At 42.4% G+C, this 26,779-nt stretch overlaps 1 protein-coding gene across 4 annotated transcripts in view; it reads left to right on the forward strand.

The window, feature by feature from the left end:
* Positions 1-887: 887 nt before the first annotated feature.
* LOC140196296 (protein FAM131A-like) overlaps positions 888-26,779 on the forward strand; it is an 82,640-nt gene continuing 56,748 nt past the window's right edge. The window contains exons 1-2 of one of the 4 annotated variants that reach the window (XM_072255250.1): positions 888-1,202; positions 5,143-5,282. In XM_072255250.1, coding sequence (XP_072111351.1) covers positions 1,172-1,202; positions 5,143-5,282 — 171 coding nt within the window. In that variant the 5' untranslated portion in view covers positions 888-1,171. Of the gene's footprint in view, positions 1,203-4,840; positions 4,932-4,952; positions 5,044-5,142; positions 5,283-26,779 lie in introns of those variants that run through there. The other 3 variants (XM_072255252.1, XM_072255251.1, XM_072255249.1) reach the window with 3 other exon arrangements.

The following is a 26,779-nucleotide window of genomic DNA, read 5'->3' on the forward strand; positions in this document are numbered from 1 at the left end:
TTTGTGGAATGTGACCTTTAGTGGAGTATTAAGTTTGAGGCATGACTGGTAACCAACGAGTAAGAAGCGAATAACTGAGTGAGGCGAATCTACAATATTACGAAAGGAAGACCATACCAAAATATGTTTTAACTAAGCTGTTGTACTGTTGGACACGTTGTGCATCACCTGGACACTTCTCCAGAGCAATTCCACAGGGAGTTGATGCAAAGACTAAAACAAAGCCGAGAAAACCTGGGAGAGGTGTGGCGTGTTCATGAACACCAAGATCTCTCCACTGGGGTGCAGATGGTCACGCTGCCTCCGGAAGTGCTCCATTTCACCTGAGACCTTTTTGCGGATATCAGGAAGTAATGGAAAATCCAGTTTCAGTCACTCTTCGCAATGGGATCCAATTGATTGATTTTCAAACTCCAACATCGCCTTCGTTGTTCAATCCTGGACAAAGGTCTGTTCCAGTAGCAATCTGAGACAGGGAGAGTAGGCGAGAGTTCCTGAGCTTTAGGCTACCTCCAAACGTTCAGAATTTTCGCTCCCTCAAATGATGAAAGTAGTTTCCTCAATTTTTCACTGTGGGCAAGCTTGCTTGAGTTTTTCCATGCATTCCTTGAACTGGAGAGATTTATCAGCCATTTTACTTATCCAATGCAAGACAAAGCATATTAAATAGATAATAAATATCCTTTTATTATTTCAATATGAAATGTTGGCCGGGACGGCACCGTTGGTTACGCGCTCTCGCTGGATGCTGCGTGGGCTTTTGTACTTCCCGCAGACCGCCGGCAGGGACCATCAGCCGCCGCTTTGTCCTCTAACGACGAGATGCAGAAGAACGAGTGAACAGCGGCACCCCCGCCCATCCACCGTCCATAAAAGATCACACCAGCAGCCAGGGCTCCCTTACAGTCCGCCGCACCCCACACAAACCCGCCCGTGTGACGTGCTAAGGTGAATGTCCACGAACGAGAGCCCAAGGGAGCCGAGCCCATCAACCCAAGCTGGAGGCAAACTCATCTAGGTATTCATCGGCGCGTTTGAAAGACTTCAGCGCCGCGATTTCATTGCTACGGAGGCTTAATCGTTCAGATCGGGCGAGTTAATTTCCACGAGGTACTGTGGAAATGTTCCCAGTCTGGAACAAGGGTTAATTTTTCATCTAAAAGCGCCGATTATGGGCTGTATTGGCTCCAAAACAACTATTGGTAAGAAGCTTTGCTTTCTTATTGTGCTCTGGGCTGCGCAGAGTTCAATTGCACGGCCTCTAATCGTAAGCAAATGGTTGTAGGCTGTTGGGATTGGCGTTGAGAGCGAGCAATGAAGCGAGGTTTGGACCGTAAAGCGTGCATCACCCCACACCTTCAGTGGGCCACCGCAGCCCATTTCTGCCAGGGGGCTCTTTCTACACGCAGATTCTTGTCACTTAGTCAGAGGGAGTAATTATCTTATTGTATACGGCAAAATAACTCAGATGGAGCCACACAGCCATTCAATACCCGATCATAATTTTCCAGTACCAATTACACTCAGAAGCATGTTTATTTATGAGCCCCGAAGATGTTCTATGCGAATGGACATTAATTGCCTTTATTTTAAAAGTCATCTTGTAACATTCCTTTCGAAATCGAACGATCTGTTTCTATTTCGATGTCGCCCTAGTCCTCCCGTTCCAATTTTGAAATCTGCCGATTTAGTATCGTATCGACTCTGATTTTCGAACGAAGCAAGCAGCAGAATTTCACTCGCTGCAAATGCAGTGTCACTCTCCGTTTTACTTTGGAACTCAGACTGGAGAGTTTGGCAGCAAGCGAGAGAAAATGATTGGAAACAGGTCTCAGTGTGCTGAAAGAGAGCGGTTTGAAATCCAAGTTAAACGACCAGTTATCTTTCAGAGAAGCGGGCCACAATTTAGGATGAGATGAACAGATACAGTGCACCTCACACGCCCACATTTTATTTTCATTTACTACTTCAAAACCGATGGCACCAGCAAGGAGTCATTTTTGGACTTTGTACTATAGACTCTGTAACCAGCACAGGCGCCAGAATTACATGCGTGTTTATTATACGAGTGTTTAATTAACTTTGCACACGCTGATTCGCAGCATTGGTAGAAGAAATAGCAAGAATAGAATAGGTGGCGGCCACAGCTGGCGACATCTTTCCCTTGGGCGTGGCCCTGCTGGAGCCGTTGATTCTCCCATTGATATTTCTCATTCGCCGCACATCTGCCTGATCTACGCGGTACAGAAATGTACGGCGACTGACAAATGATCCGCGGTGAGTATCCTCCCGGCACCGCCCGCGGCGCCTCCACGTTAGTGGGAAGCGATGGGCTCATCAGATCGAGAGAGCCCCAACCGCTGCGAAGATGAGCCGCGGCCTCAACGCGAATCAATCTTGCTTCATCGATGCCACAACACGATCAATACATTTCACCACATCATTCAAGGACTGTTGAGACAGGCACATGTCCAGTGCGTAGACCACGAGCAGTCCTTATCAGAGCAATCCCTTTTCATTTTAAATTTGACATTTAAACCAGTTTGACATATTTTTGATGCGCACGTGTCTTGACCATTACTGTTGTAGGATAATCAACAAACACCGGGAGTTTCAGACTGTCCTCACGCACAATTCCCGTTTAATGATAAAGAGTTTGGGAGCAGTGATAAACGGCTTATTTTCTCCCCAAGGAACGTCAATAATTTATTTGGATAAGGAATACGTTATCATGAAAGCAGCTTCCCGAGTCTCACCAGAGACATAACATCGTTCCCATCGCTTTTTCAGCTGCTGTCTGATTAATAAGCATTGCAACTATATCCCGGAAGAATATTTCCTATCAGTTGCCTGTTGTGCTCAATGAAGTTTTAAACATCAAGACTGCAGAGAGTGGATGGAAGTCTAGAGAGATATTATATCAGCAAGATGATTTAATGAGCATATATCTCGCCTAGATCCTGTGATTTCAGTTCGCTAGACTTGGGGTTTCAGGTGGCCCGTGGGGCTGATTTAACAGCAGTCGTACTGAGTTTCAGTTTCTCCGGCGATTCGAATGTACCGAAGGATCTGGCGCTCGTTTCTTTCGTTATACCATTAAATACCCATCTTCAGTTCTTTCACACTGTTACCTTTTCCGCCACTCATTTTGGTTAGTAAGACCATAGGATATAGGAGCTGAATTAGGCTATTTGGTCCAGTCTGCTCTGCTATTTCATCATGGCTGATCCAATTTTCCTCTCAGCCCCAGTTTCCTCCCTTCACCCGTATCCCTTCATGCCCTGAAGTAAAAACGACCTGCCTTGAAATGAATTGAAAACTCGCGTCCTGCAAGGGTCTAACCATCTGCTGGTTTTCACGTCTCCCTGTAAACCTTGGCGTTAGTTCCTGATTTTCATCTGCCTGAGTAAAGGTTAGTGGGTCCCCTCTGTGAGGCCTGGCAGATTGATGATCCCTAACCGAACAAAACCAAGTTAGACCTTCGTCCTTAAGTATAAAAACAATCTGAGATTAAACTACTTGTTGAGCTAACTCGCGAACTGCTTCAATGCACAAGTTTGCATTACAGGCTAGGCTAGCCTCCCAGTTACAGCACATAACCTTCACGACCAAGTATGGTTATGAAACAAACAATTAGAGCAGGAACACTGAGATTAATAACCAGTTTGAGATGGAAAGGGTGGGTAAGATCTGATTCCGTGGACAAGTTATGCTCGAGTCACCTCTTGGTGCTGGGTTATCTCTTGGAGATCCCCCAGGATTCGGATTGGACGCGTGTTGTTGCCCTGTTCAATTTGCTAACTGGAACAGTTTAAGATACATTAAAACAAAACAGACCTGAAAAGGCGCCAGTGGTTATTCACTTAAATTCTGCTTTTATTGAAGTTAATTGCATGTGGAGTGAATCCACTATTTGTCCCTGACCTGGTTCGATAGATTATTCCAAACATTGTTTCGTGAGCAAACATTCTTTATACTCATTCCAGCTCGCAACGAAAACCTGCTTTAATGATGTCATTTGAAAGAATAGTTATATATACTGTACTGTAAATACGGGGAAATGATTTCAAAAACGGAGGCAACAATCTTACTAATTTATTTGTTAAATTCAGGCTCATGGAATATTGAACAATCTAAATAGTATCGCTGGCATAATCTTTGGATTGCAATCCAATACAGTATATTTAATTGAACAACGCATACTTATGTACTGTCACGGGTTTTGTCAGCGGTAGCTTTTCTAACGCTTTAACAAGAATGGGAGGCTTATCCGCGTTGTGTATTTCGGCCACAGACTAAATAATTTACCGACTACATCCTACGTTAGAGACAGATTTGATTTCAAGCTGCAAGTAGTAAAATATATTTAATAATAAAATCTGTATTTATTCGACCGTAATTATTGGCCCCCATGGCATTAACAGAAGGCACATTGCCGCCACCGTCGCTGGCTTCCTTCTGAATGACCAGTTAGGACAAATAATATCAACGCAATCGCATTGATAGCTTCAGACTGTCTGGGATAACCGTCCAGCCGCGGCTGATTGTCAAATATTACGATGTAATTCTGAACATAACGCGCAGATTGTAGAGACATCTTTGTCAAGATTCCAATTAGGTATTACTTTAAGCACCCAGCTCCTGCACGTTGAGATTGCTTGCTGCGCCCTTTGCTTCCTTTATGCATTGCCTGCGTAGGAGTTGCAAGCAAAATTGCAAATCGATGCGTTTCCTTGGCAACGTGCACTGCCGTGTCCCAATGTTGTGCTAATCTTCCCTGAATGTCAGCATGCTATTGTGTTCTGGAGAGAGCGAATCAGCGGGGCTGCAGCAGCGACGTGCGCACACAGAGCTGTAGGAGGTGCTGTGATAACCGCGTTCGCTCTGGGATACATAAACATTGATTCATGCACGGCCGGTTAGTTTACAAGGTATTGCATCGAAAGGATTGATAAAGTTCTATGAAATCTGTTTTCCGAAAGCTAGAATGTGGAACGGGCTCGCTCATAATTAATCCTAGCGCGTTAAAGTCGACTCGTAGCTGTCAGTTTTGCCAAGCAGTTAGTTGTGTATTTTGTCGTGGCTAAAGCTAGTATTTATCCAATGTGCTGGATGAATGGAGTGTTGCTTTCTCTTTCACAGTGGCAGTCGATACTACCTTACGCGTGGAGTGGAAGGAAGTCAAGTCGGCCGCAGCTCTCTTTCCGCTGGGAAATACTACGACCTCTCTGGTGCGAAGGCTGGCACACCAGACATCAATCGACAGCCCGGAAACTGCCGAGGTACTGCTCCGTTCCATTTGGATGTGTGTTGATAGAACCAAAGTATAACTCAAGGCATGACTGCAGAACAGGGGGATCAATTTTAAACTGCTCTTTATCAATGTTTGCACAGTGACAGCAAATATTTAAGTATCGGTAGGAAACTAGGTGAGATGTTTTTGAAATATATGCACCTGCATCTATTACAGGTATAAATCTTTCATTTAAGTAAACTTTCATGTTGATGTGGAACCTAGTTAGACGAATGTTGGGATTTGTGCATTTGAGTGATTTTGATGAAGATGTTTTATTTGAATGGAGTTACAGACTTCATTTTAATGGAATTCTCTGAGCAGTTTACACCGGACGGATAACAAGAAGCGGGAACAAAGAACTAGGCAGCGTTTGTGAGAGTAAAACGGTCGATGTTTGACTTTCATTGGAGCTGGAAAAATGAGAAATCAAATGTTTTAAGCTACGGAGAAGGGGAGGGGGCGAAGAGATGGAAGGTCAGCGATAGGGTGGAGACCCAGACAAACAGAGGGACACCTGTGAGGCTGAGAGAACTTGCTGAAGCTGGTTTAGCAAATCTGGTCTGTCCGGCAGAGCTATCAGTAAAACAAAACAAACGCAAACAGAGGCGAAACAGAAAAAAAATTGGACGCAACATACAAAACAGTATCTGTTGTAAAGGAAAAGGGCTAATTATCAGCAGGCGAAGTAGGATCTGTGGAGAGAATATTAATCGTTCAGATTGATGAAAGATTTAAAATCAGGACTGACTAGTTCTGATACAAAGCAGAAAAAGCTGACTATCTGAGATTGTTATTGGAGTCTTGAAGGCTGTAAGATGTTCAGTCAGAAGGTGAGCTTTCCTTCAAGCTTGCGTTGGGCTTTTTAGAACTCGGTGAGAGACGGAAACATAGAGATGTCAAAGGGTGAGAAGGAGGGAGAACTAAAATTTCTGGCAACCGGAAATTTGATCATTTCTACAGACGGAGCAAATGTGTTATGCAAAGTAGTCACCAACGCATGGTAAAGTGCACCACACAGTGAGCACTGAAGGCAGCGTAATACATTGGAGTCAATCACCTGGAAGGAATGTTTGGGTTTCTGGGAGAAGGGAAGTGGTGAAACGGGGTTGCTGCTTCTTCTGCGGTTGTAAGTGTGAACCAGAGAGGTTCTCAATGAAGAGGGGAGGGAAAGTAAGTCTGGTTATAGCTTCATACTGAAGCAAGCAGAAATTGCGGCGGGCGCTCAGTTGAATGAACATCGACCAGTACAGCACAGCACAGGAACCCATGGCTCATGATCTCTGTGGTCATTAATCCCACTTGCCGGCACTTGATGTATTTCCTTCTTTTTCCTGCCCACCCGTGTGCCTGTCCAAGTGCCTCTAAAATATCTATTTTCACTACTTTCCCTGCCGGTGAGTTCCAGGCACCTGCCACTCTTTGCGTAAAAATGCCTCATGAATCTTCTTTAAACTCTCTCCTCTCATCTTAAACCCACACCGAGGGAAACAGACCCTATTCTATCCTTTCTGCGCCTCTCAGAACTTTATATACTTGTATCAGGTCACCCCTCAGCGTTCGATGCTCCAGAGAAACCAGTCCCAGTTTGTCCAACCTTTCCTAATAGTCTGTAGTCTGGGTAACATCCTGGTGATCCTCTCTACACTCTGTCCAAAGGTTCCACATCCTTCCCAAAATGTGAAGATCAGGTCAGCGCTCCAAATGAGGTCTAACTAAAATTTTACACAGTTACAACAGGACTCGTTGACTTTTATACTCATCGCCTCAACTGATGAAGGCAGTATGTTGTATCATTTCTTTACCACCCTATCTACTTGCAATGACACTTTCAGGGGGCTCTGGACGCTCTCCAAGATTCCTCTGTATATCAATGCTCAATGCAGAGGCTGGTGGGGTGGAGGCTGAAGACAAGAGGAACCCATCCCTTGCTCTGGGTGGGAGGAAAGGGCAGTGAGATCAGAGGTGCAGGAACTGGAACAATTGCAGTTGAGAGTTCTGTCAGTTATGATGGTTAAGGTCAAAGAAGGCATCTCCTGAGAGCTTGTGTGGAAGGTGCCATCAGAGCAGAGATGAGAGAGCCAGAGAAACTGGAAGAATGGATTGAGTCTTTATGGGAAAAGGGTGAGAGGAGATGGAATCAAGATAGATGTTTCTGGGCTTGTAATGAATATGGATCACTATTCACTGAGATTGATTTAGGTATTTTTAAACTAGAATGAAAAGATTTAGCACAGTAAATGGCCCTTCTAGCTGAACGAGCCCATGCTGCCCAGTTACACCATGTGACCAGTCATCTTACTCACCCCTATGCCTTGGGAATGTGGGGGAGACCAGCACAGCTTCAGGAGACCATATGGTCATGGGGAAGCCACGCTAACTCCTTGAACCTGGCTTGCTTGTGCTGTAATAATGTTGTGCTAAACGCTATGCTTGAGAAAGAGAATTTGAGAAGGGGAACAGAAAGTCAGAGATAGACCATGTGGAAGGGAGAGATGAGTGGGTATTGGCAACAAGGATAACAAAACCTTTGGTTCAGTATGAAAGCTGGAAGCCGATCAATCATCACTGTATCAAAAGAAGTTTCTCCACTGCTCTAACTCACTGAAACCTAAAACCCCACCCCCCATGAACTTGTGGCATGTCACTCACTGAGGGCTAACCCCTATACCCCTATATTGAGGTAATGGTGTTGTACCTGCTGAATCCAGCACTCTGACACCTCATCATATCTTCCTCGATGTACTATGGTCCTACCACGGAACATCAGGCCATTGATTCCTAAAGTTATTGCTTTATCTTCATCTGGATTGCTGGAGTTATGTCTAACAGGCCAGAAGAAGCATCACAACACAAAAGGTTGAATCTCTATTTCCCGCCATAGATGTTCCCTGACCTGTTGACTCCTCCAGCGCTATTGTTGCTCTTCTTGGTCCTACTCAGTGTTCCTCCCTCACCCCTTTTTCTTGGTACACTCATGACAGTATTGACAATGTTTCCCGTTGCCATACAGAGCTTGTAAAATTTTCCTGCCACTTTCACATGATCTATCTCTAATTCCTTCTTTCCTTTTCTTGACTTATCATATCTATCTTGTGGAGAGTTTAATGACTAAATTCAAGTCCACAGACTCCTGCAGTATCTTGCAAATGCCTCCTAACTTTCTTTGTTTATGAGCACTTTCTATTCTCCCTAACATACATGAGTATATAATGAAGACAATTTCTTTGTCCATGCTGTTGAGACATCTTTAGAAGGCCTGCTCTTTACCTTGATTGACTGGATTCTCATTTGGTTCTTTTCCATTTCCCTCATGTCAGTTTTCAGTCCATCTTATCTCAATCAGAGGAAGGATAATTTTCCCTATAACCTCACTTCCATCCACCAACTTTATTCAATGGACTCTGCTACACTCTTTTTACTCAGATATCACCACTAGATACATTTTTCTCCTCTCGATCATTCTGTACTCTTTGGGACCCTTCTCAACCATGTTCACCTGGCATTATTTACCACAGATGTAGAATTTGAACATTGAAGAGTACAGAACAGGAATTGGCCGTTTGGCCCACCATATCTGAACTGGTCATAATGCCAATCTGAACTAATCCATTTGCCTGCACTTGATCCTTTTCCCTCTGTTCCTTGCCCATTCATGTGTTTATCTTAATGCCTCTTAAATCATCTGATTCCATCACCTCCCCTGGCAATATGTTCCAGACATTTAGCAGCCTCTCTGTAAAAATATACTTGCTTTGCACATCTTTTATCTCCTCCCCCACCTTAAAGCTTTTGTACAGCTGCAACGCGACTTCCTGAGTTTTATATTCATTGCCCTGAACGTTAAGCAGAATGTATTCTTTCTTTACCAACCTATCTTCTGTTTACATTTTCTCCAGTCCGATGGACCATGATTATCAAGTGTTCCCCTCTCATACAGTACCACCACCACATGCATCATTTGATTTCTCAGTCTACACCCTTTTACAAACTTCATGTTTGCCCTCTGCACCCCTCTTTCCACACTCAACTCTCACCTTCTCTGGGGCTTAACACATGCATATTTCCTAGCTTTTCCAAGGCCTGATAGGTTATCAGACCGAAACATTTACTGTCTGCACATGTTGTCTGACTGTAGAATATTTTTAGCATATTCTGTCCTGTATTTGAGCTTAGTTAACAGACTTGAATTAAATGAATCAAACTTTTACCTGTTATGGTGAAAAATGTGTATGTAGCTTCAAAAAGTATAATATAGATTGAACAAGAGTACTTCTGAGGTAATTATTAGGTAGCCGTACACTTGAATAAGCCGCTGCTGGTGCAGTGGTATCTGCATCAGACTTCAAGGTGAGGGGTCCCGGGTTTGAATCTGGCCAGCTTCCTGCACATGTTGCATCTGTGCTGGGTTGAGCATTGAGCTAACAACTCAGCCTCATAAAAACCAGACAAATGCTAAAGAAATGACAAAAAAAAATTGCCACGGCGTGGAGAGAAACAACATTGGATGAATAAATTGAGATATTTGAGTGTGGGTTAAGTGTCATGCAACAGTTCATGATAGACTGTCATTAACAGGTTTTGTAAAGCTGTTAACAGTAATGGTGTTTTACTATTGATTTCATAGGGAAACTTTGCATTTCATTCTTTCCAAATATATTTGTTGTGGCCTTTAGTTGCACATCTATAGATATTAAACAAAGAAGAGCTGACATGGCAAGCGTGGTTCTGTCAGTGTATTAATGGAAAACTAGGAGATGTCTGATGAATTAAACAAGCATTTTTCACCAGGCTACATTACTGAGTATACAAGTACCTTCCTGAAACCAGCTGTGAATTAAATGTAAAAGGGAAGAGGGAAGTCAGGAACACTACACTGATGAGGGGAGTGGTACTGAACAAATTCCTGGTCTCTGAAGTTGCTGGGCCCTAACTGACTTCATTTCAAGGTTTTAAAGGAAATGACTACTGAATAGTTTATTCTTTGGCTTTAATTATTGTCGATTCCCTAGATTTTGGGTAGGTTCCGTTAAGTTGGAAATTGGAAAATGTATTCCTTTACCTAAAAATGAAGGCAGATTGAAGGCAGGAAACAACAGACCAGTGAGTATTTTTCGGTTGTTAGACAACGCACTTGGAAAAATTCAGAGTAAACAGGCAAAGTTGACATGGCATTGTGAAAGGAAAGTCACATTTGCCCAATTTATTGGAGTTCTTGAAGAAGAAATATATGCTGTGAATAAGGAGCATGCATTGAAATTTCTGCAAGTGATTTGATAAACCTGTCAACTGTGGAAAATAAATTCATGATGTAGGGGCCTGGATAAAAGATTGACTTGCTAACAGGACGTGAAGAGCAGGCATAAATTGATCTTTTTTTTTCTGGTTGGTAAGACATAATGAGTTGTGGCCCACAGAGGTCAGTATTGGGACCTCTACTTCTTATAATTTATATTAATAATATGGGTGTAGGCACTGAAGGTATGATTGCTAAATTTACAGAGATGGGTTGGAGCATACAGTGTGAAGGAGGTATAAGGAGGCTACAAAAGAATATAGATAGCTTATGTGAGAGGACAAATGAAGTACAATGTAAGAAAATCTGAATTGCCTCCTTCAGAAAAATTATAAGAAATTATATTTTCTAAATAACAAGTGATTGCAGAGGGACCTGAGTGTCTTAGTGCATGATTTGATAAAAGCTGGTATGCAGGCAAAAGCAGTTAGCAAAGATAACAGAACAACATTGTTTATTGTGACATGAATTGAATACAGAAGTAGCAAAGTTATGGTTCAGGTAAGGACATTGGTGAGACCACAACTGGAGTTCTGTGTACAGTACTGGTCTCTTTATTTAAGGAAGGATCTTCATGCATGGGAAGCATTTAGGAAAAGATTTACAGGTATGATTCCCGGAATGAGTGGGTTGTCTTATTTGGAAAGTTTGGACAGGCTAGAACTGTAATCTCTGGAGGGGGGCTTTATTGAAATAAACAAGATTCTTTGAGGCCCTTATGGTATAAAAAGAGGATGTTTTCTAAAATCAGGGGTCTCTGTTTTAAAATAAGGGATCACCCATTTTAGAAAGTGATGAGATGTAACTTGGCCTCCCACTAAGCTGAGAATCACTGAAGCTCTCTTCCTCAAAGGGTAATGGAAGCAGAGTCTCTGAAAAGTTTGAAGCAGAGGTAGATGCTTGCTTGAGAATCAGAGGAGTGAAGAATTTCTATGGTTAGACAGCAGTGCGGGGTAAGATTACTATCAGATCAGCCATGATTGCACTGAATGACAGAGCGGTACAAAGGGCCGAGTGGCGTACTCGTGCCCTCAATTCGTGTGTTTGTAGGGATATGAGTGTCCTGGTAGGTGTACAGCCTGTGAGTACATGTTTATCCATCCAAAACTGATACATTGATATAACTAATTAAATACTGCTCTAGTAATCTCCCACTCCCCCCGATGCATTATTTTAAGACTTATTCTCGTAAAATGCAAAAGCAAATTTCGTTTTAGTTTAACAATGTGGGTTCCAAACATTTTGGATGTTTTACAAAAGAGTCCCACAGCGCAGTATTTCATTATCTACTGTGACATCAATGTTTATGGATGGAAGAACACTTACTGCATATTTGATGCACACTTCCACTATCTAAAGTTTTTATTACTGTGCAAAGTAACTTTTCTTATGTAGTTTATGTTTAGATGCTTGGTATTTGACTATAATTTTTCTTACCAAGTTTATAAACGTTTTTTGGTAATGCACTCAATAAATATACTTTATATATTCTATTTTAACACAATTGTTAGGCTGTATAATATTATTTTATTCTGTACTGCATTCCCCATATTTCATGAAATTCCGTCAGACTCTGTATTGATCAAAGAAGTTATATGCAATCCAGTCTCATTTTGAAGCCTCTGTTTTTATTATGACAATGCATCAAATATTTCAAAAGCAGCTTAAAATTGCTAAAAGTAGAAGTTGGAAATAACACTTCATCTGTTATGGAGCATCTGGGATCTGAGTGATCAGGGCAAGGACTTGTATATTTCATTAACCAGAGTGTGAGTGGGCCAGTGAAAGAGTGGAGCTTTGAGGCTTTGACTCGAGAGGCTTCGACGAGAAGAGGCGGAGGACAAGCTAGCTCGCAGTTAGTTTTTACGATGTCTCCTGAGATGGTGATGTGTCTCTCATGTGAGCTGTGGCAGTCTTGGGGGAACTCCTCTCTCCCGCAGAGTCACATCTGTCAGAAGTGCATACGGCTGGGCGATCTGGAAGACCGTGTGAGGAATCTGGAGCAGCAGCTGGATGACCTTCGACTGATAAGGGAGAATGAGGCAGTCATAGATGAGAGCTAGTCACACCTAGGCTGTCGGAAGCAGGTTGTTGGGTGACAGTCAGAGGGGGGAAAGCGAAGGTGAGCAGACAGGTAGTGCAGAGCACCCCTGTAGCCGTTCCCCTGAATAATAAGTTTACCATCCTGGATACTGTTGGCGGGGACGACCGACCAGGTGTGAGCCACGGTGGCAGGGCCTCTGGCACTGAGTCTGACCCTGTGGTGCAGAAGGGTGGGACGGAGAAGAGGAGAGCTGTCGTCATTGGAGACTCTATAGTCAGGGGAGCAGACAGGAGATTTTGTGGACGTGAGAAGGACACCCGCATGGTTTGTTGCCTCCCGGGTGCCAGGGTCCGGGATGTCTCTGACCGGGTGCACGACATCCTGGTACGAGAGGGAAAGCAACCAGAAGTCGTGATACATGTTGGGACCAACGACATAGGCAGGAAGAGGGATGAGGTCCTGAAGTGTGAGTTTCAGGAATTAGGCAGAAGGCTGAAGAACAGGACCTCAAGGGTGACGTTCTCAGGATTGCTGCCAGTGCTACGTGACAGAAATGGTAAGAATTGGAGGAAATGGGAGTTGAATGCGTGGCTGAGGAGTTGGTGCAGGGAGCAGGGTTTTAGATTTTTAGATCATTGGGATCTCTTCAGGGGAAGGTGGGACCTGTACAGATTGGATGGCTTGCGCCTGAACTCGAGGGGAAGCAATATCCTTGCAGGTAGGTTTGCTAGCATGGTTCAGGAGGGTTTAAACTAATTTGCGAGGGGGATGGGACCCAGAGCGATAGAGCAGTGAAAGAAGTGCATGGATTAAAGCCAGATCTAACATACAGAGAGGCTTTGAGGAAAGAGAAGCAGAATAAACAGTGTAAAGACAGTAAGGTAGAAGGGCTGAAATGTGTGTACCTCAATGCAAGAAGCATCAGGAACAAAGGTGATGAACTGAGAGCTTGGATACATACATGGAATTATGATGTAGTGGCCATTACAGAGACTTGGCTGGCACCAGGGCAGGAATGGATTCTCAATATTCCTGGATTTCAGTGCTTTAAAAGGGATAGCGAGGGAGGAAAAAGGGGAGGAGGGGTGGTATTACTGGTCAGGGATACTATTACAGCTACAGAAAAGGTGGGTAATGTAGCAGGATCCTCTTTTGAGTCAATATGGGTGGAAGTCAGGAACAGGAAGGGAGCAGTTACTCTACTGGGGGTATTCTATAGGCCCCCCTGGTAGGAGCAGAGATACAGAGGAGGAGATTGGGAGGCCGATTTTGGAAAGGTGCAAAAATAACAGGGTTGTTATCATGGGTGACTTTAACTTCCCTAATATTGATTGGCACCTGATTAGTTCCAAGGGTTTAGATGGGGCAGAATTTGTTAAGTGTGTCCAGGATGGATTCCTGTTACAATATGTGGACAGGCCGACCAGGGGGAATGCCATACTAGATCTAGTACTAGGTAATGAACCGGGTCAGGTCACAGATCTCTCAGTGGGTGAGCATCTGGGGGACAGTGACCACCGCTCCCTGGCCTTTATAATTATCATGGAAAAGGATAGAATCAAAGAGGACAGGAAAATTTTTAATTGGGGAAAGGCAAATTATGAGGCTATAAGGCTAGAACTTGCGGGTGTGAATTGGGATGATGTTTTTGCAGGGAAATGTACTATGGACATGTGGTCGATGTTTAGAGATCTCTTGCGGGATGTTAGGGATAAATTTGTCCCGGTGAGGAAGATAAAGAATGGTAGGGTGAAGGAACCATGGGTGACAAGTGAGGTGGAAAATCTAGTCAGGAGGAAGAAGGCAGCATACATGAGGTTTAGGAAGCAAGGATCAGATGGGTCTATTGAGGAATATAGGGAAGCAAGAAAGGAGCTTAAGAAGGGGCTGAGAAGAGCAAGAAGGGGACATGAGAAGGCTTTGGCGAGTAGGGTAAAGGAAAACCCCAAGGCATTCTTCAATTATGTGAAGAAAAAAAGGATGACAGGAGTGAAGGTAGGACCGATTAGAGATAAAGGTAGGAAGATGTGCCTGGAGGCTGTGGAAGTCAGTGAAGTCCTCAATGAATACTTCTCTTCGGTATTCACCAATGAGAGGGAACTTGATGATGGTGAGGACAATATGAGTGAGGTTGATGTTCTGGAGCATGCTGATATTAAGGGAGAGGAGGTGTTGGAGTTGTTAAAATACATCAGGACAGATAAGTCCCCGGGGCCTGACGGAATATTCCCCCGGCTGCTCCACGAGGCGATAGAAGCGATTGCTGAGCCTCTGGCTAGGATCTTTATGTCCTCGTTGCCCACGGGAATGGTACCGGAGGATTGGAGGGAGGCGAATGTTGTTCCCTTGTTCAAAAAAGGTAGTAGGGATAGTCCGGGTAATTATAGACCAGTGAGCCTTACGTCTGTGGTGGGAAAGCTGTTGGAAAAGCTTCTTAGAGATAGGATCTATAGGCATTTAGAGAATCATGGTCTGATCAGCGACAGTCAGCATGGCTTTGTGAAGGGCAGATCGTGTCTACCAAGCCTGATAGAGTTCTTTGAGGAGGTGACCAGGCATATAGATGAGGGTAGTGCAGTGGATGTGATCTATATGGATTTCAGTAAGGCATTTGACAAGGTTCCACACGGTAGGCTTATTCAGAAAGTTAGAAGGCATGGGATCCAGGGAAGTTTGGCCAGGTGGATTCAGAATTGGCTTGCTTGCAGAAGGAAGAGGGTGGTGGTGGAGGGAGTACATTCAGATTGGAGGATTGTGACTAGTGGTGTCCCACAAGGATCTGTTCTGGGACCACTACTTTTCGTGATTTTTATTAACGACCTGGATGTGGGGGTAGAAGGGTGGGTTGGCAAGTTTGCAGATGACACAAAGGTTGGTGGTGTTGTAGATACTGTAGAGGATTGTCAAAGATTGCAGAGAGACATTGATAGGTTGCAGAAGTGGGCTGAGAAGTGGCAGATGGAGTTCAATCCGGAGAAGTGTGAGGTGGTACACTTTGGAAGGAGAAACTCCAAGGCAGAGTACAAAGTAAATGGCAGGATACTTGGTAGCGTGGAGGAGCAGAAGGATCTCGGGGTACATGTCCACAGATCCCTGAAAGTTGCCTCACAGGTGGATAGGGTAGTTAAGAAAGCTTATGGGGTGTTAGCTTTCATAAGTCGAGGGATAGAGTTTAAGAGTCACAATGTAATGATGCAGCTCTGTAAAACTCTGGTTAGGCCACACTTGGGAGTACTGTGTCCAGTTCTGGTCACCTCACTATAGGAAGGATGTGGAAGCATTGGAAAGGGTACAGAGGAGATTTACCAGGATGCTGCCTGGTTTAGAAAGTATGCATTATGATCAGAGATTAAGGGAGCTAGGGCTTTACTCTTTGGAGAGAAGGAGGATGAGAGGAGACATGATAGAGGTGTACAAGATAATAATAGATAGAGTGGATAGTCAGCGCCTCTTCCCCAGGGCACCACTGCTCAATACAAGAGGACATGGCTTTAAGGTAAGGGGTGGGAAGTTCAAGGGGAATATTAGAGGAAGGTTTTTCACTCAGAGAGTGGTTGGTGCGTGGAATGCACTGGCTGAGTCAGTGGTGGAGGCAGATACACTAGTGAAGTTTAAGAGACTGCTAGACAGGTATATGGAGGAATCTAAGGTGGGGGCTTATATGGGAGGCAGGGTTTAAGGGTCGGCACAACATTGTGGGCCGAAGGGCCTGTACTGTGCTGTACTATTCTATGTTCTATGTTCAATAAAATGGAATGATTGTGCAGCACAGGTCTGAACTGGGAAATCTAAGTTTAAAAAACAGTGAATTCACTTATCAACTTCGAGTTAGGAAGAGAATTGAAAGTTAATTTTGTTTTGTTTTAAATTTAAAAAAAATAAGCACTCAATTCTATTAAAACTTGAAGAGGTGAGACCTCATGGCCAAAGAGTTTGAATGGCAAAACCATGTAATTAGCCTCAAAACTATTTCTTGTGATGAATTTACTTCATATTTATTGTGCAGGTGCAGGGACTGACACTATTCTTTGTACTTGTAACTGTAGACAGGAGCTAGATGATGCCTTTGTGAGGCAGGCTGCCAGGTGATGCATCTTGAACAAACATTTCAATGTTTCAGTTTAATCAGCTTATGTTTGTACCTGTATTTCCTGCAGAATTTGGACATGAAAAAGGCACTTAGACTTGCCATCATTTTGATAGTTTTTTTGGGCCACTTTATGGAAATAGAAATAGAAAACATACAGCACAATAAAGGCCCTGCAGCTCACAAAGCTGTGCCGAGCATGTCCCTACCTTAGAACAACCTAGGCTTTACCATAGCCCTCTATTTTTCTAAGGTCCACATAGCCACCCAAGAGTCTCTTAAAAGACCCTATTGTTTCCACCTCCACCACCACCGTCGGCAGCCCACTCCACGCACTCGCACCTCTCTGCGTAAAAAACTTACCCCTGACATCTGATCTATAATCTACTTCTAAGCACCTTAAAACTATGCCCTCTCATGCTAGCCATTTCAGCCCTGTGGAAAACCCTCTGACTATCCACATGATCAATGCCTCTCATCATCTTGTACACCTCTATCAAGTCACCTCTCGTCCTCTGTTGCTCCAAGGAGAAAAGGCCGAGTTCACTCAACCTATTCTCATAAGGCATGCTCCCCAATCCAGGCAACATCCTTGTAAATCTCCTCGGCACCCTTTCTATGGCTTCCACATCCTTCCTGTAGTGAGGCGACCAGAATTGAGTACAGTACTCCAAGTACTGATGAAGGCCAATGCACCGTATGGCTTCTTAACCACAGAGTCAACCTACACAGCAGCTTTGAGTGTCCTATGGACTCGGACCCCAAGATCCCTCTGATCCTCCACACTGCCAAGAGTCTTACCATTAATACAATATTCTGCCATCATATTTGACCTATCAAAATGAACCACCTCACACTTATCTGGGTTGAACTCCATCTGCCACTTCTCAGCCCAGTTTTGCATCTTATCAATGTCCCATTGTAACCTCTGACAGCCTTCCACATTATCCACAATACCCCTGACCTTTCTGTCATCAGCAAATTTACTAACCCATCCCTCCACTTCCTCGTCCAGGTAATTTATAAAAATCACAAAGAGTAGGGGTTCCAGAACAGATCCCTGAGGCACATCGCTGGTCACTGGCCTCCATGCAGAATATGACCCGTCTACAACCACTCTGCTTTCTGTGGGCAAGCCAGTTCTGGATCCACAAAGCAATATCCCCTTGGATCTCATGCCTCCTTACTTTCTCAATAAGCCTTGCATGGGATACCTTATCAAATGCCTTCCTAAAATCTATACACACTATAAATACGGCTCTACCTTCATCAATGTCCTTAGTCACATCCTCAAAAAATTCAATCAGGCTCGTAAGGCATGACCTTCCTTTGACAAAGCCTTGCTGACTATTCCGAATCATATTATGTCTCTCCAAATGTTCATAAATCCTGCCTCTCAGGATCTTCTCCAACAACTTACCAACTACTGAAGTAAGACTCACTGGCCTATAATTTCCTGGGCTATCCCTACTCCCTTTCTCGAATAAGGGAACAATATCCGCAGCCCTCCAATCCTCTGGAACCTCTCCCATCCTCATTGATGATGCAAAGATCATTGCCAGAGGCTCAGCAATCTCCTCCCTCACTTCCCACAGTAGCCTGGGGTACATCTCGTCCGGTCCTGGTGATGTATCCAACTTGATGCTTTCCAAAAGCTTCAGCACATCCTCTTTCTTAATATCTACATTCTCAAGCTTTTCAGTCCACTGCAAATCATCCCTACAATCGCCAAGATCCTTTTCCATAGTGAATACTGAAGCTAAGTATTCATTAAGTACCTCTGCTATTTCCTCCAGTTCCATACACACTTTTCCATTGTCACACTTGATTGGTCCTATTTTCTCACGTCTTATCTTCTTGCTCTTCACATACTTGTAGAATGCCTTGGAGTTTTCCTTAATCCTGTCCGCCAAGGCCTTCTCATGGCTCCTTCTGGCTCTCCTGATTTCATTCTTAAGCTCTTTCCTGCTTGCCTTATAATCTTCTAGCCTCATATCATTACCTTGTTTTTTGAACCTTTCGTAAGCTCTTCTTTTCTTCTTGACTAGATTTACAACAGCCTTTGTGCACCATGGATCTTGTACCCTACCACCCTTTCCCTGTCTCATTGGAACGTACCTGCTCAGAACCCCACGCAAACATCCCCTGAACATTTGCCACATTTCTTCGGTACATTTCCCTGAGAACATCTGTTTCCAATTTATGTTTCTAAGTTCCTGCCTGATAGCTTCATAGTTCCCCTTTGTTCTATCTGTAAAATTAAAACAAAATGTTGTGTGTACCAGCCCTTTTGGTGGCTTTTATTCAAGCAAAAGTGACTAATTTTGTTGTTGACTTGATAACTAGGGATTGTATGGAAACATTGGAAATTTTATCTTCACGTTGAAGGCTATTATTACAGCAGAATAAATACTGGATTTGTAAATGACGTAGGTGTTTTTTGCTTCTTCTGTTGAGTGAACTGCATAATATCAATAGGACTGTGAATAATCACCACGTGGACTTTGAATTGTTGGAGTGATTATTCGCCTGTTATAGAACAAGATGAATTTTCATTACTTTTATGGGCAAACAGTCTGCTTCATCAACCTATCTTGCTGACCTGTGAATGTGGAAGTGATTGTGTTTGTTCTACCTGCTCTTCTAATGAAACGCCTGCTGCTGTTCCTGCATTTACTGTCAAAATCAGAAGATAAGTTGCATAGATGCCTTCCTGTTTTGGGAACTCTAGTTTTGGGAAACAAATTTGGTTTTGGATTTAAATATAATTATTTTTTCACCTTTAATCTTCAGCCCAAAAATCAAATGTGAAACACCACTTATTTCATTTAACCATGCTTTGTATTATATTGTGTAATTTCTTTGTGGATTTCAGGAAAATATAAAGTATCATAATGAAGACATCAACAAGTGGTTTGAAAAAACATGTTGAAATTTACCAAGTCCAATTTCATTAGATAAATATTCTAGTGGAACTAATATAACTCAACCCCTGTCCTCTTGTTTTCATCTCTTTCCCAAAATATATAGAGTAATTTGTACACCATTCTTATGACAGCAGTAAGCTGAGTGAAAGGTTCTGTTTAGCTGCATTGATCGGTTTGAATTTTGTTGAAGTGATCAATATCTTCTGTAGCAAGCAGATAATCACTCCAGCAATTCAAAGTGCATGTGGTTCTGTTGAAATGCTCATGAATATCAGATTTCAAATTTTGTTGTTTCTTTATTAGTGACATGGCACAATGTAGGCCCTTCTGGTCCTTTTGAGCCATACCACCCCAGTAACCCCCGACAAATTCCGATTAACCCTAACACAGGCAATTTACAAAGACCAATTAACCTACCTCGTACGCCTTTGGACCGTGGGAGAAAACCTGAGCACCCGGGGAAAACTCATGTGTTCCGCGGGGAGGACTCCTTATGGAATGGCTCCAGAATTGAACTCCGAACCCCAGGACATTGTAATAACATTGCACTAACTGCCACACTACCGTGGGGCCAACAATATAGATTGGTGGCGAACAGAAAATATCAACTTCTAATATTAATACAGAGCATCTTAAAAATTAGAAAAGCCCAGAGATGACTATAAAGAAGATGTTTCATAATTTGTTTTGAGTTTTAATGCTTCAACATTTTATATTTGTAGACACTTGTAGTCTGCCAGCTGTCAATACTTAAAATTATTCATGCTTTAGTGAAATCCTGGGATGTATCAGTGCAATAATGGTTAAAGGAGGATGAAAATCTCATAGGAACTCAGCTGTGCACAATGCAAAGTTACAATATACTGTATCATGGAAGCTACCTGAGCACAGTAATTAACTGAATCACATGTCTCCAATATAGTATTGCATGAGATTTCACACATAATGAATGCCTAGGGGATTCAACAGCAGTGTGCAGAACAGATCCTCTGGGACTAATGGCATTGAAATTTGCAGATGAACCACTGAATAAACAAGCAACAAATATGTTAAGTAATAGTGGATTGCATAAATAATCATCTATGTATTGTTGTAATTTGTTTCCCCTACAATTACTAAGCAATCAGAATCTAATTGTTTCATAACCAGAACAACTTTAGAAAGAACTGCATACTTTCCCTCAGTGGCCTTTTGTTGGAAATACCATATTTTAAAGTAATTTTTGCACCAATAAACATTTTTTTTGGCGCGTGCATCTGCGTGTGCATGCGTGCGTCCGTGATGATGTCTTTTTCATGGCTTTTACAAGGCGAGAGAGCGAGAGAGAGAGAGAGAGACCGTGTGGCGCGCCACTCCTCACACAGACATTTTCGCAGTAGTTTTCCCTTTATTTTATGAGGTCGAGTTGCGATCTCGACACTCAACCCGGCACGGCTGGAAAGCGTACTCGGGGGGCGGACCTGACTAGTTTCGAACCCGGGAACCTCCGCTCCCGGGTCCAGCGCTGATGTCATTGCGCCACCAGCTGCTCCCCTATAAACATATTTTAAACCTTTTCTTTTAAAAGTAGTTAATTTTTACTCAACACACTATCAAGAAGTTAGTGGAATTGCAGTTGGATGGTGATAATGAAGAAAATGCAAGTGCAAGTGTTAAGGTTATCACAACATCCAGTCAGCTTTTTTTTTGTTAATAAAAATTTTTTGTCCTATGAAGCCACTGACTTCTGCTAGATCATAATTTTATGGGCTCAGACTTGCATGTGTGTATGAATTTGGATCCTGAGTACCAGCAGACTACTGGATCATAGTATGCTGCTGATGGTTTCATTTCACCTGAAACTTAACTGCTGGGTCCTTCAGTAGTCCTTTACTACTAAATATTTGTGGATCTTTCTTACTACTTGGCTGGCCCTGCAGCAGGATCCAATTTTGCAGTGTCTCCTGTTGTCCCAGCTGAAGTCAGATAGTTGTGTTGTCTGGTTTCACCTTGGGCAGTACATTTACCCATGACTTCTATAGCTGCCGGCTGGTGGTGTAGTGGCATTCACACTGGACTGCGAGACGAGTGGTCCTGGGTTCGAATCCTCCTTGCACACTTTCCATCTGTGCTGGATTGAACGTCGGCCTCATTAAAAAAAAACAGACAAAAAGAGCTAATGAAATGGCAAGGTTTTTACCCAATGTGCCACAAGGCGGGGAAAGGAACGACAACAATTATAGTTAGTGGACAATGACATAGTAGCCTAGTGGTTTACAGTACCAGTGACCCAGGTTTAATTCCCACCATTGCTTGTAAGGAATTCTTCCTGTGACCTGGTGAGTTTTTCACCAGGTGCTCCAGTTTCCTTTCACAGCATACCAAAGACCTACCAATTGCTAGGTTAATTGGTCATTGTAAGTTGTCCCATAATTAAGCTCGGGTTAAATCTGGGGTTGCTAGGTGGCATGGCTGAAAGGGCTGGAATAGCCTATTCTGACCTGTATCTCAATAAACAAACAAACAAATAAATAAATAATTACACGGAGCAGAGAAGAAATATTTTGTACAAAAAAAACTGTTCTGCCATTTGTGGAATAACCACTAGGGGGCCTTTTACACAATGTGGAGCCATCACATATGCTACTGCAATAAAAACTTGTGTTCTACAAGATTAGATTTAACAGCATTGCCTTTCAAGTAATGATCTTACTCTCCCAGTTAGTTTGTGCATCAAAGTGAAAGCCAAGCTAATTTGCTGAAGCCATGAGTATTTAATGTTTCTTGTGATGTTGGTGTAATCACAGGGAGCATTGCTTCATAATTTCTTGTTACTGTGGAAATGCTGTGTTGTAACTGGAAGACCTTTGTAACGAAGGAATTGAAAATATCTTAAAACGGTTTGGATGAAATTGATTGGAGAAAGTAATGTTTTGTTTGGTGGAGTTTTTCCTGCTTTGTAAGTGTCTTTTCCTATCTTAATAAATTGATAGCTGTCGTATGTTAGGAGCTTATTCTCACTTGACCAGTTATTTGCCTGGAATTAAGTTTCAGAAGTTTTATACAATTAAAGTAAAATATAAAATCGGATTTAGGATTCAGATTAGAATTTTAAAATGTGTTATTTTATAATTTATTTTGGCTAAGTTATTGGTTGCACATGCAGATATTTGCTACCCATTTCTGTTCTCACCTCTTGAAGATACCAAATCCTTTTTTCTCTTCCGAAGATATTAGCATTATATTCCACTGCTGTATCTTGAATATATGAGCACTGAATTTCAGAAATCCTAGTATTTAACCATTCATATCCTTTCCAGTAGGAGATGTTCCTTACTAGCATGAAAAGTCAGAGGTAACGTTATAATGCTGCTAACCAGCTGGAGATATACATCATTGATAGTTGTGTGGATATCTGATTGTAAGCACAAATATGATGCCAAATTTGTAAACTGTCTTGTTTATCCTTGGAACAAGGGCCAGGGAGCTGACCTTGCCGTGGGGATTGAACATAATCGAAGTTCAGTGTAAATTTATTATCAAGGTGCATATAAGTTGCGATATATGACCTTGAGATTCATTTTCTTTCAGGCATGTACAGGGGAAAATAAATACAATAGAATTGATGAAAAACTGTACATAAACAGATGAAGACTGACAAACCAAAGTGCATTTTTATTTGATTTATTTAAGGATACAGGGCTGAATAGTCCCTTCCAGCTCTCTGAGCCATGCTGCCCAGCAACCCCTGATTTTAGCCTAGCCTAATCACAGGACAATTTACAATGACCAATTAGCCTACTAACTGGTACGACTTTGGACTGTGGGAGGAAACCGGAGCACCCGGAGGAAACCCATGCGTTTCATGGGCTGGTTGTATGGACTCCTTACAGATGACGTAGGAATTGAACACTGGCTTCCAACGCCCTGAGCTGTAATAGTGTTGCGCTAACTGCTATGCTACTGCGGCACCAATTGAAGGCAAACTGCGAGAATAAAAAGTCATGTTTTGAACATTAATTGCAAAGAGTCTGTAGATTGTAGAATTAGTGGTGAGAAGTATGGGGGAAGTACGTTCTCTGATGATGGATGCTGCTTTCTGGAAGCGGCACTCCGTGTAAATGTATTCAGTGGTGGGGAGAACTTTACCTGTAGTGGGCTGGGATGTCCACCACTTTCTGTAACCTTTTCCATTGCTGGGGACTGGTATTTCCATACTAATGCAACAAGTTAGGATACTCTCCACTGCACATCTACAGAAGTTAGTCAGTCTTTGGTGACATGTCAAATTTATGCAAACTTTTGAGAAAGTAGAGCCTCTATCATGCCTTCTTTGTGATGACAGGTGCTGATTCTAGGACAGATCCTCTGATATGCTGACCCTCTCTGCCTCCATTCCCATTATGAGGCTCAAGAACCTCTGGCTTCTTCCTCTTGTAGTCAATAATCTCTTTGGTTTTGCTGATGTCTGGTGAGATGTTGTTACTGTGACATCCTTCAACCAGACCTTCAATCTGCTTCCCATGTACTGATTCATGTCACCACCTTTGATTTGGCTAGTGACAGTGCTGTCATCAACAAACTCAAATATGAGCTGTACTTAGCTGCACACTGTTAAGTATAGCGTGAGTAGAACAGGGGGCTGTGCATGCAGCCTGTGGTGCACCTGTGCTGATGGTGAGTGTGGAGGAGATGTTGTTGCTAACTCAGTCTTTCCACTGTTTAGTAGGTGGGAATCTCTGTTCATGCTGGATACCAGACACCCTATTGATAAGTTATGATGCAGGTGAGGTGGAATGGAGTGTGGAGGTTGTACCTATAGTTGAAGGACAACATGTAATGGAGAAGTAGGGAGAAGCTAGAATAGACCCTCATGAGCATCAGAATTGCTGTGATCTACACGGGTCTGCTATATTTGATTCTAATGCTCTATAGCTTGTATTCTTGTAAAACGTAATTGACAACAGAAGAAAAAAACGTGAGAGTAAAACATTTATCTTCTAGAGTCTGGTCCTCCAACCGGTAAGATCACCTCATAACCCTCAGTTCCCTTCTTGATCTACCTGTCTTCCTTGCCCACAGTGGCGCTATCTCCACTGCTTTTGGGTTGTGCTTCGTAGATTCATGACCCTCTGAGATAATAAATTCCTCCCCATCTTCATTCTACATCAGCGATGCTCCGATTGCTAAACCACAAGCTGGTACTAGATTTCCCTGCGTTGCCGCTGGTAAACATTTGCTGCTGGCTTAACCCGTCTACACATGTCTTGCACACTCCTTATGCAATGACCTACAGATTGTGAACTGAATATATAATCTATGAAATGTTAAAGGGAAGGCTGAATACAAAATGAAGTTCAAATTCGATATTTGATGTGGAGGCAAATGAATAATATTGGACATGCTTGAATGTTATTGAAGAAAAGCCTCTTCTTTGGTCTAAGGAAAGTGCAATTGATTAACACCCCTGATTTTGCACTCTAAAGAGACTGAAGCTGGAGGGCAGGGCTATGGCAATTATGCTAAATCATGGCTCAGTCAATTCTTGTGTATTTTGTCAAGAGACCAGCAGCAGGAAACCTGAACTTTATAATCTTAACAACAATGTCTGGAAATGGTTAATTTATCCTTTAAATGTATTCCTTCCACAAAACAAAGCACAATTTGTATTGACTGCCCCACTAATGTAATGTGAAAAGTAACGCACATGTTATTTTCTTTTAAAAGAAACCTTGCATGTGTTGATTTGGTGGTTAGTTTAGCAACACCCTATATTACATCTGTCTTTACAATCTGGAAAATTCAGTTTTGACAAGTGAAACATACAGGGTTTTAACATTATAGGCAGATAGAATGTTTCCTCAGCTAATTCTCTATTTAGTGCTGCAATCTCAGTCCTGATCCAAGCCAGATGTTCAACCATTTCCTTTCAAGGTAGTCAATTACCATATAATTAACTGCTTTTGACAAGCTTCACAATTTAATATTTCATATAAAAAGCGAGATTTCCTATTTTGTATTTACATCCACTAGGTCTGTGATAAATAGAAATTGGATGTGTTCAAACTCCATCATGCTTGTTTATGAAACTTTTAGTAACCATTAGCAAAGGGGGTCAGCTTTTTGAGCTTCTCTTCATTGTTTACGTATTCTTATCACGTTTCTTTGAAACCTCTATAAAACACCAATATCCTTTTGAAGACAATTAGACAAAATTATGATGAAAGTGGTGCAAATGTGATGTATTGATTCTTGCACTAATTAAATGAACTGCATTTAGTCATAATTTCTGTTCTTGGTCTGTGGGCTTCTTGGATAAGGCCAGGACATTTGTCATTCTTCCTTTCCCTGACAGGGCAGCGATGGACATTTTTGTGGGGATGGGGGTGGAGGGAAGGTCTTATTATTGGTAGACTTTTAATCCAACTCAATGGCTTGTCCTGCAGAAGACAATCAAGAATGAACCTTAAATGGAATCAGGTATAGGCAAGACTAGTCAAGGGTCAGATGATTTAAAATATATTAATTAACCTCTCCCTTTTTTTCTAATGTTAATCTTGCAGTTTCATGGTTAGCATTACCAGTTTTCTTTTTGTTGTTGCATGTTTCCCTAACTGCTATAGTGGGATCAAAAGTCATTTCTCTAGTTTATTAATTCCTCATGATCCCTCAAGTTGTAATGGAAGTTCTAAACATGCTGCCCAGTTGTTAATTAATCTTCATAGAATATTTATAAAGGCAAATTTAATACTGTTATGATTCACTAACACTGTGAGAAAATTTTAGGAGGCGTCGGGTGTGATATCAGTCCATTGACATTGTATGCTGGTACATAGACCATCTTTAGCATGTGGGAGCAGAGATCTGCTTGTCCTTAGTACCAATGTTTGCTTAAAACCTCAGGTTATGTGCAATTTAAGTGAATGGTTGATACTTTCATTCAAAACTGCGTCACACTCTTGTTCCATAATTGAACACTGATGCAAAATAGGAAAGAAATTATATAAATGATATATAAATGGCCTGAAGAAGGGTCTCTGCCTGAAATGTCGACTATCTATCTACGTCCATAGACGCTGCCTGACCTGCAGAGTTCCTTCAGCATTTTGTGTGTGTTGATATAAATTTTATATTTCATCACTTGTCTAAAATT

This window comes from Mobula birostris, chromosome 4 (assembly GCF_030028105.1).
Source record: "Mobula birostris isolate sMobBir1 chromosome 4, sMobBir1.hap1, whole genome shotgun sequence".
Taxonomy (NCBI): domain Eukaryota; kingdom Metazoa; phylum Chordata; class Chondrichthyes; order Myliobatiformes; family Myliobatidae; genus Mobula; species Mobula birostris.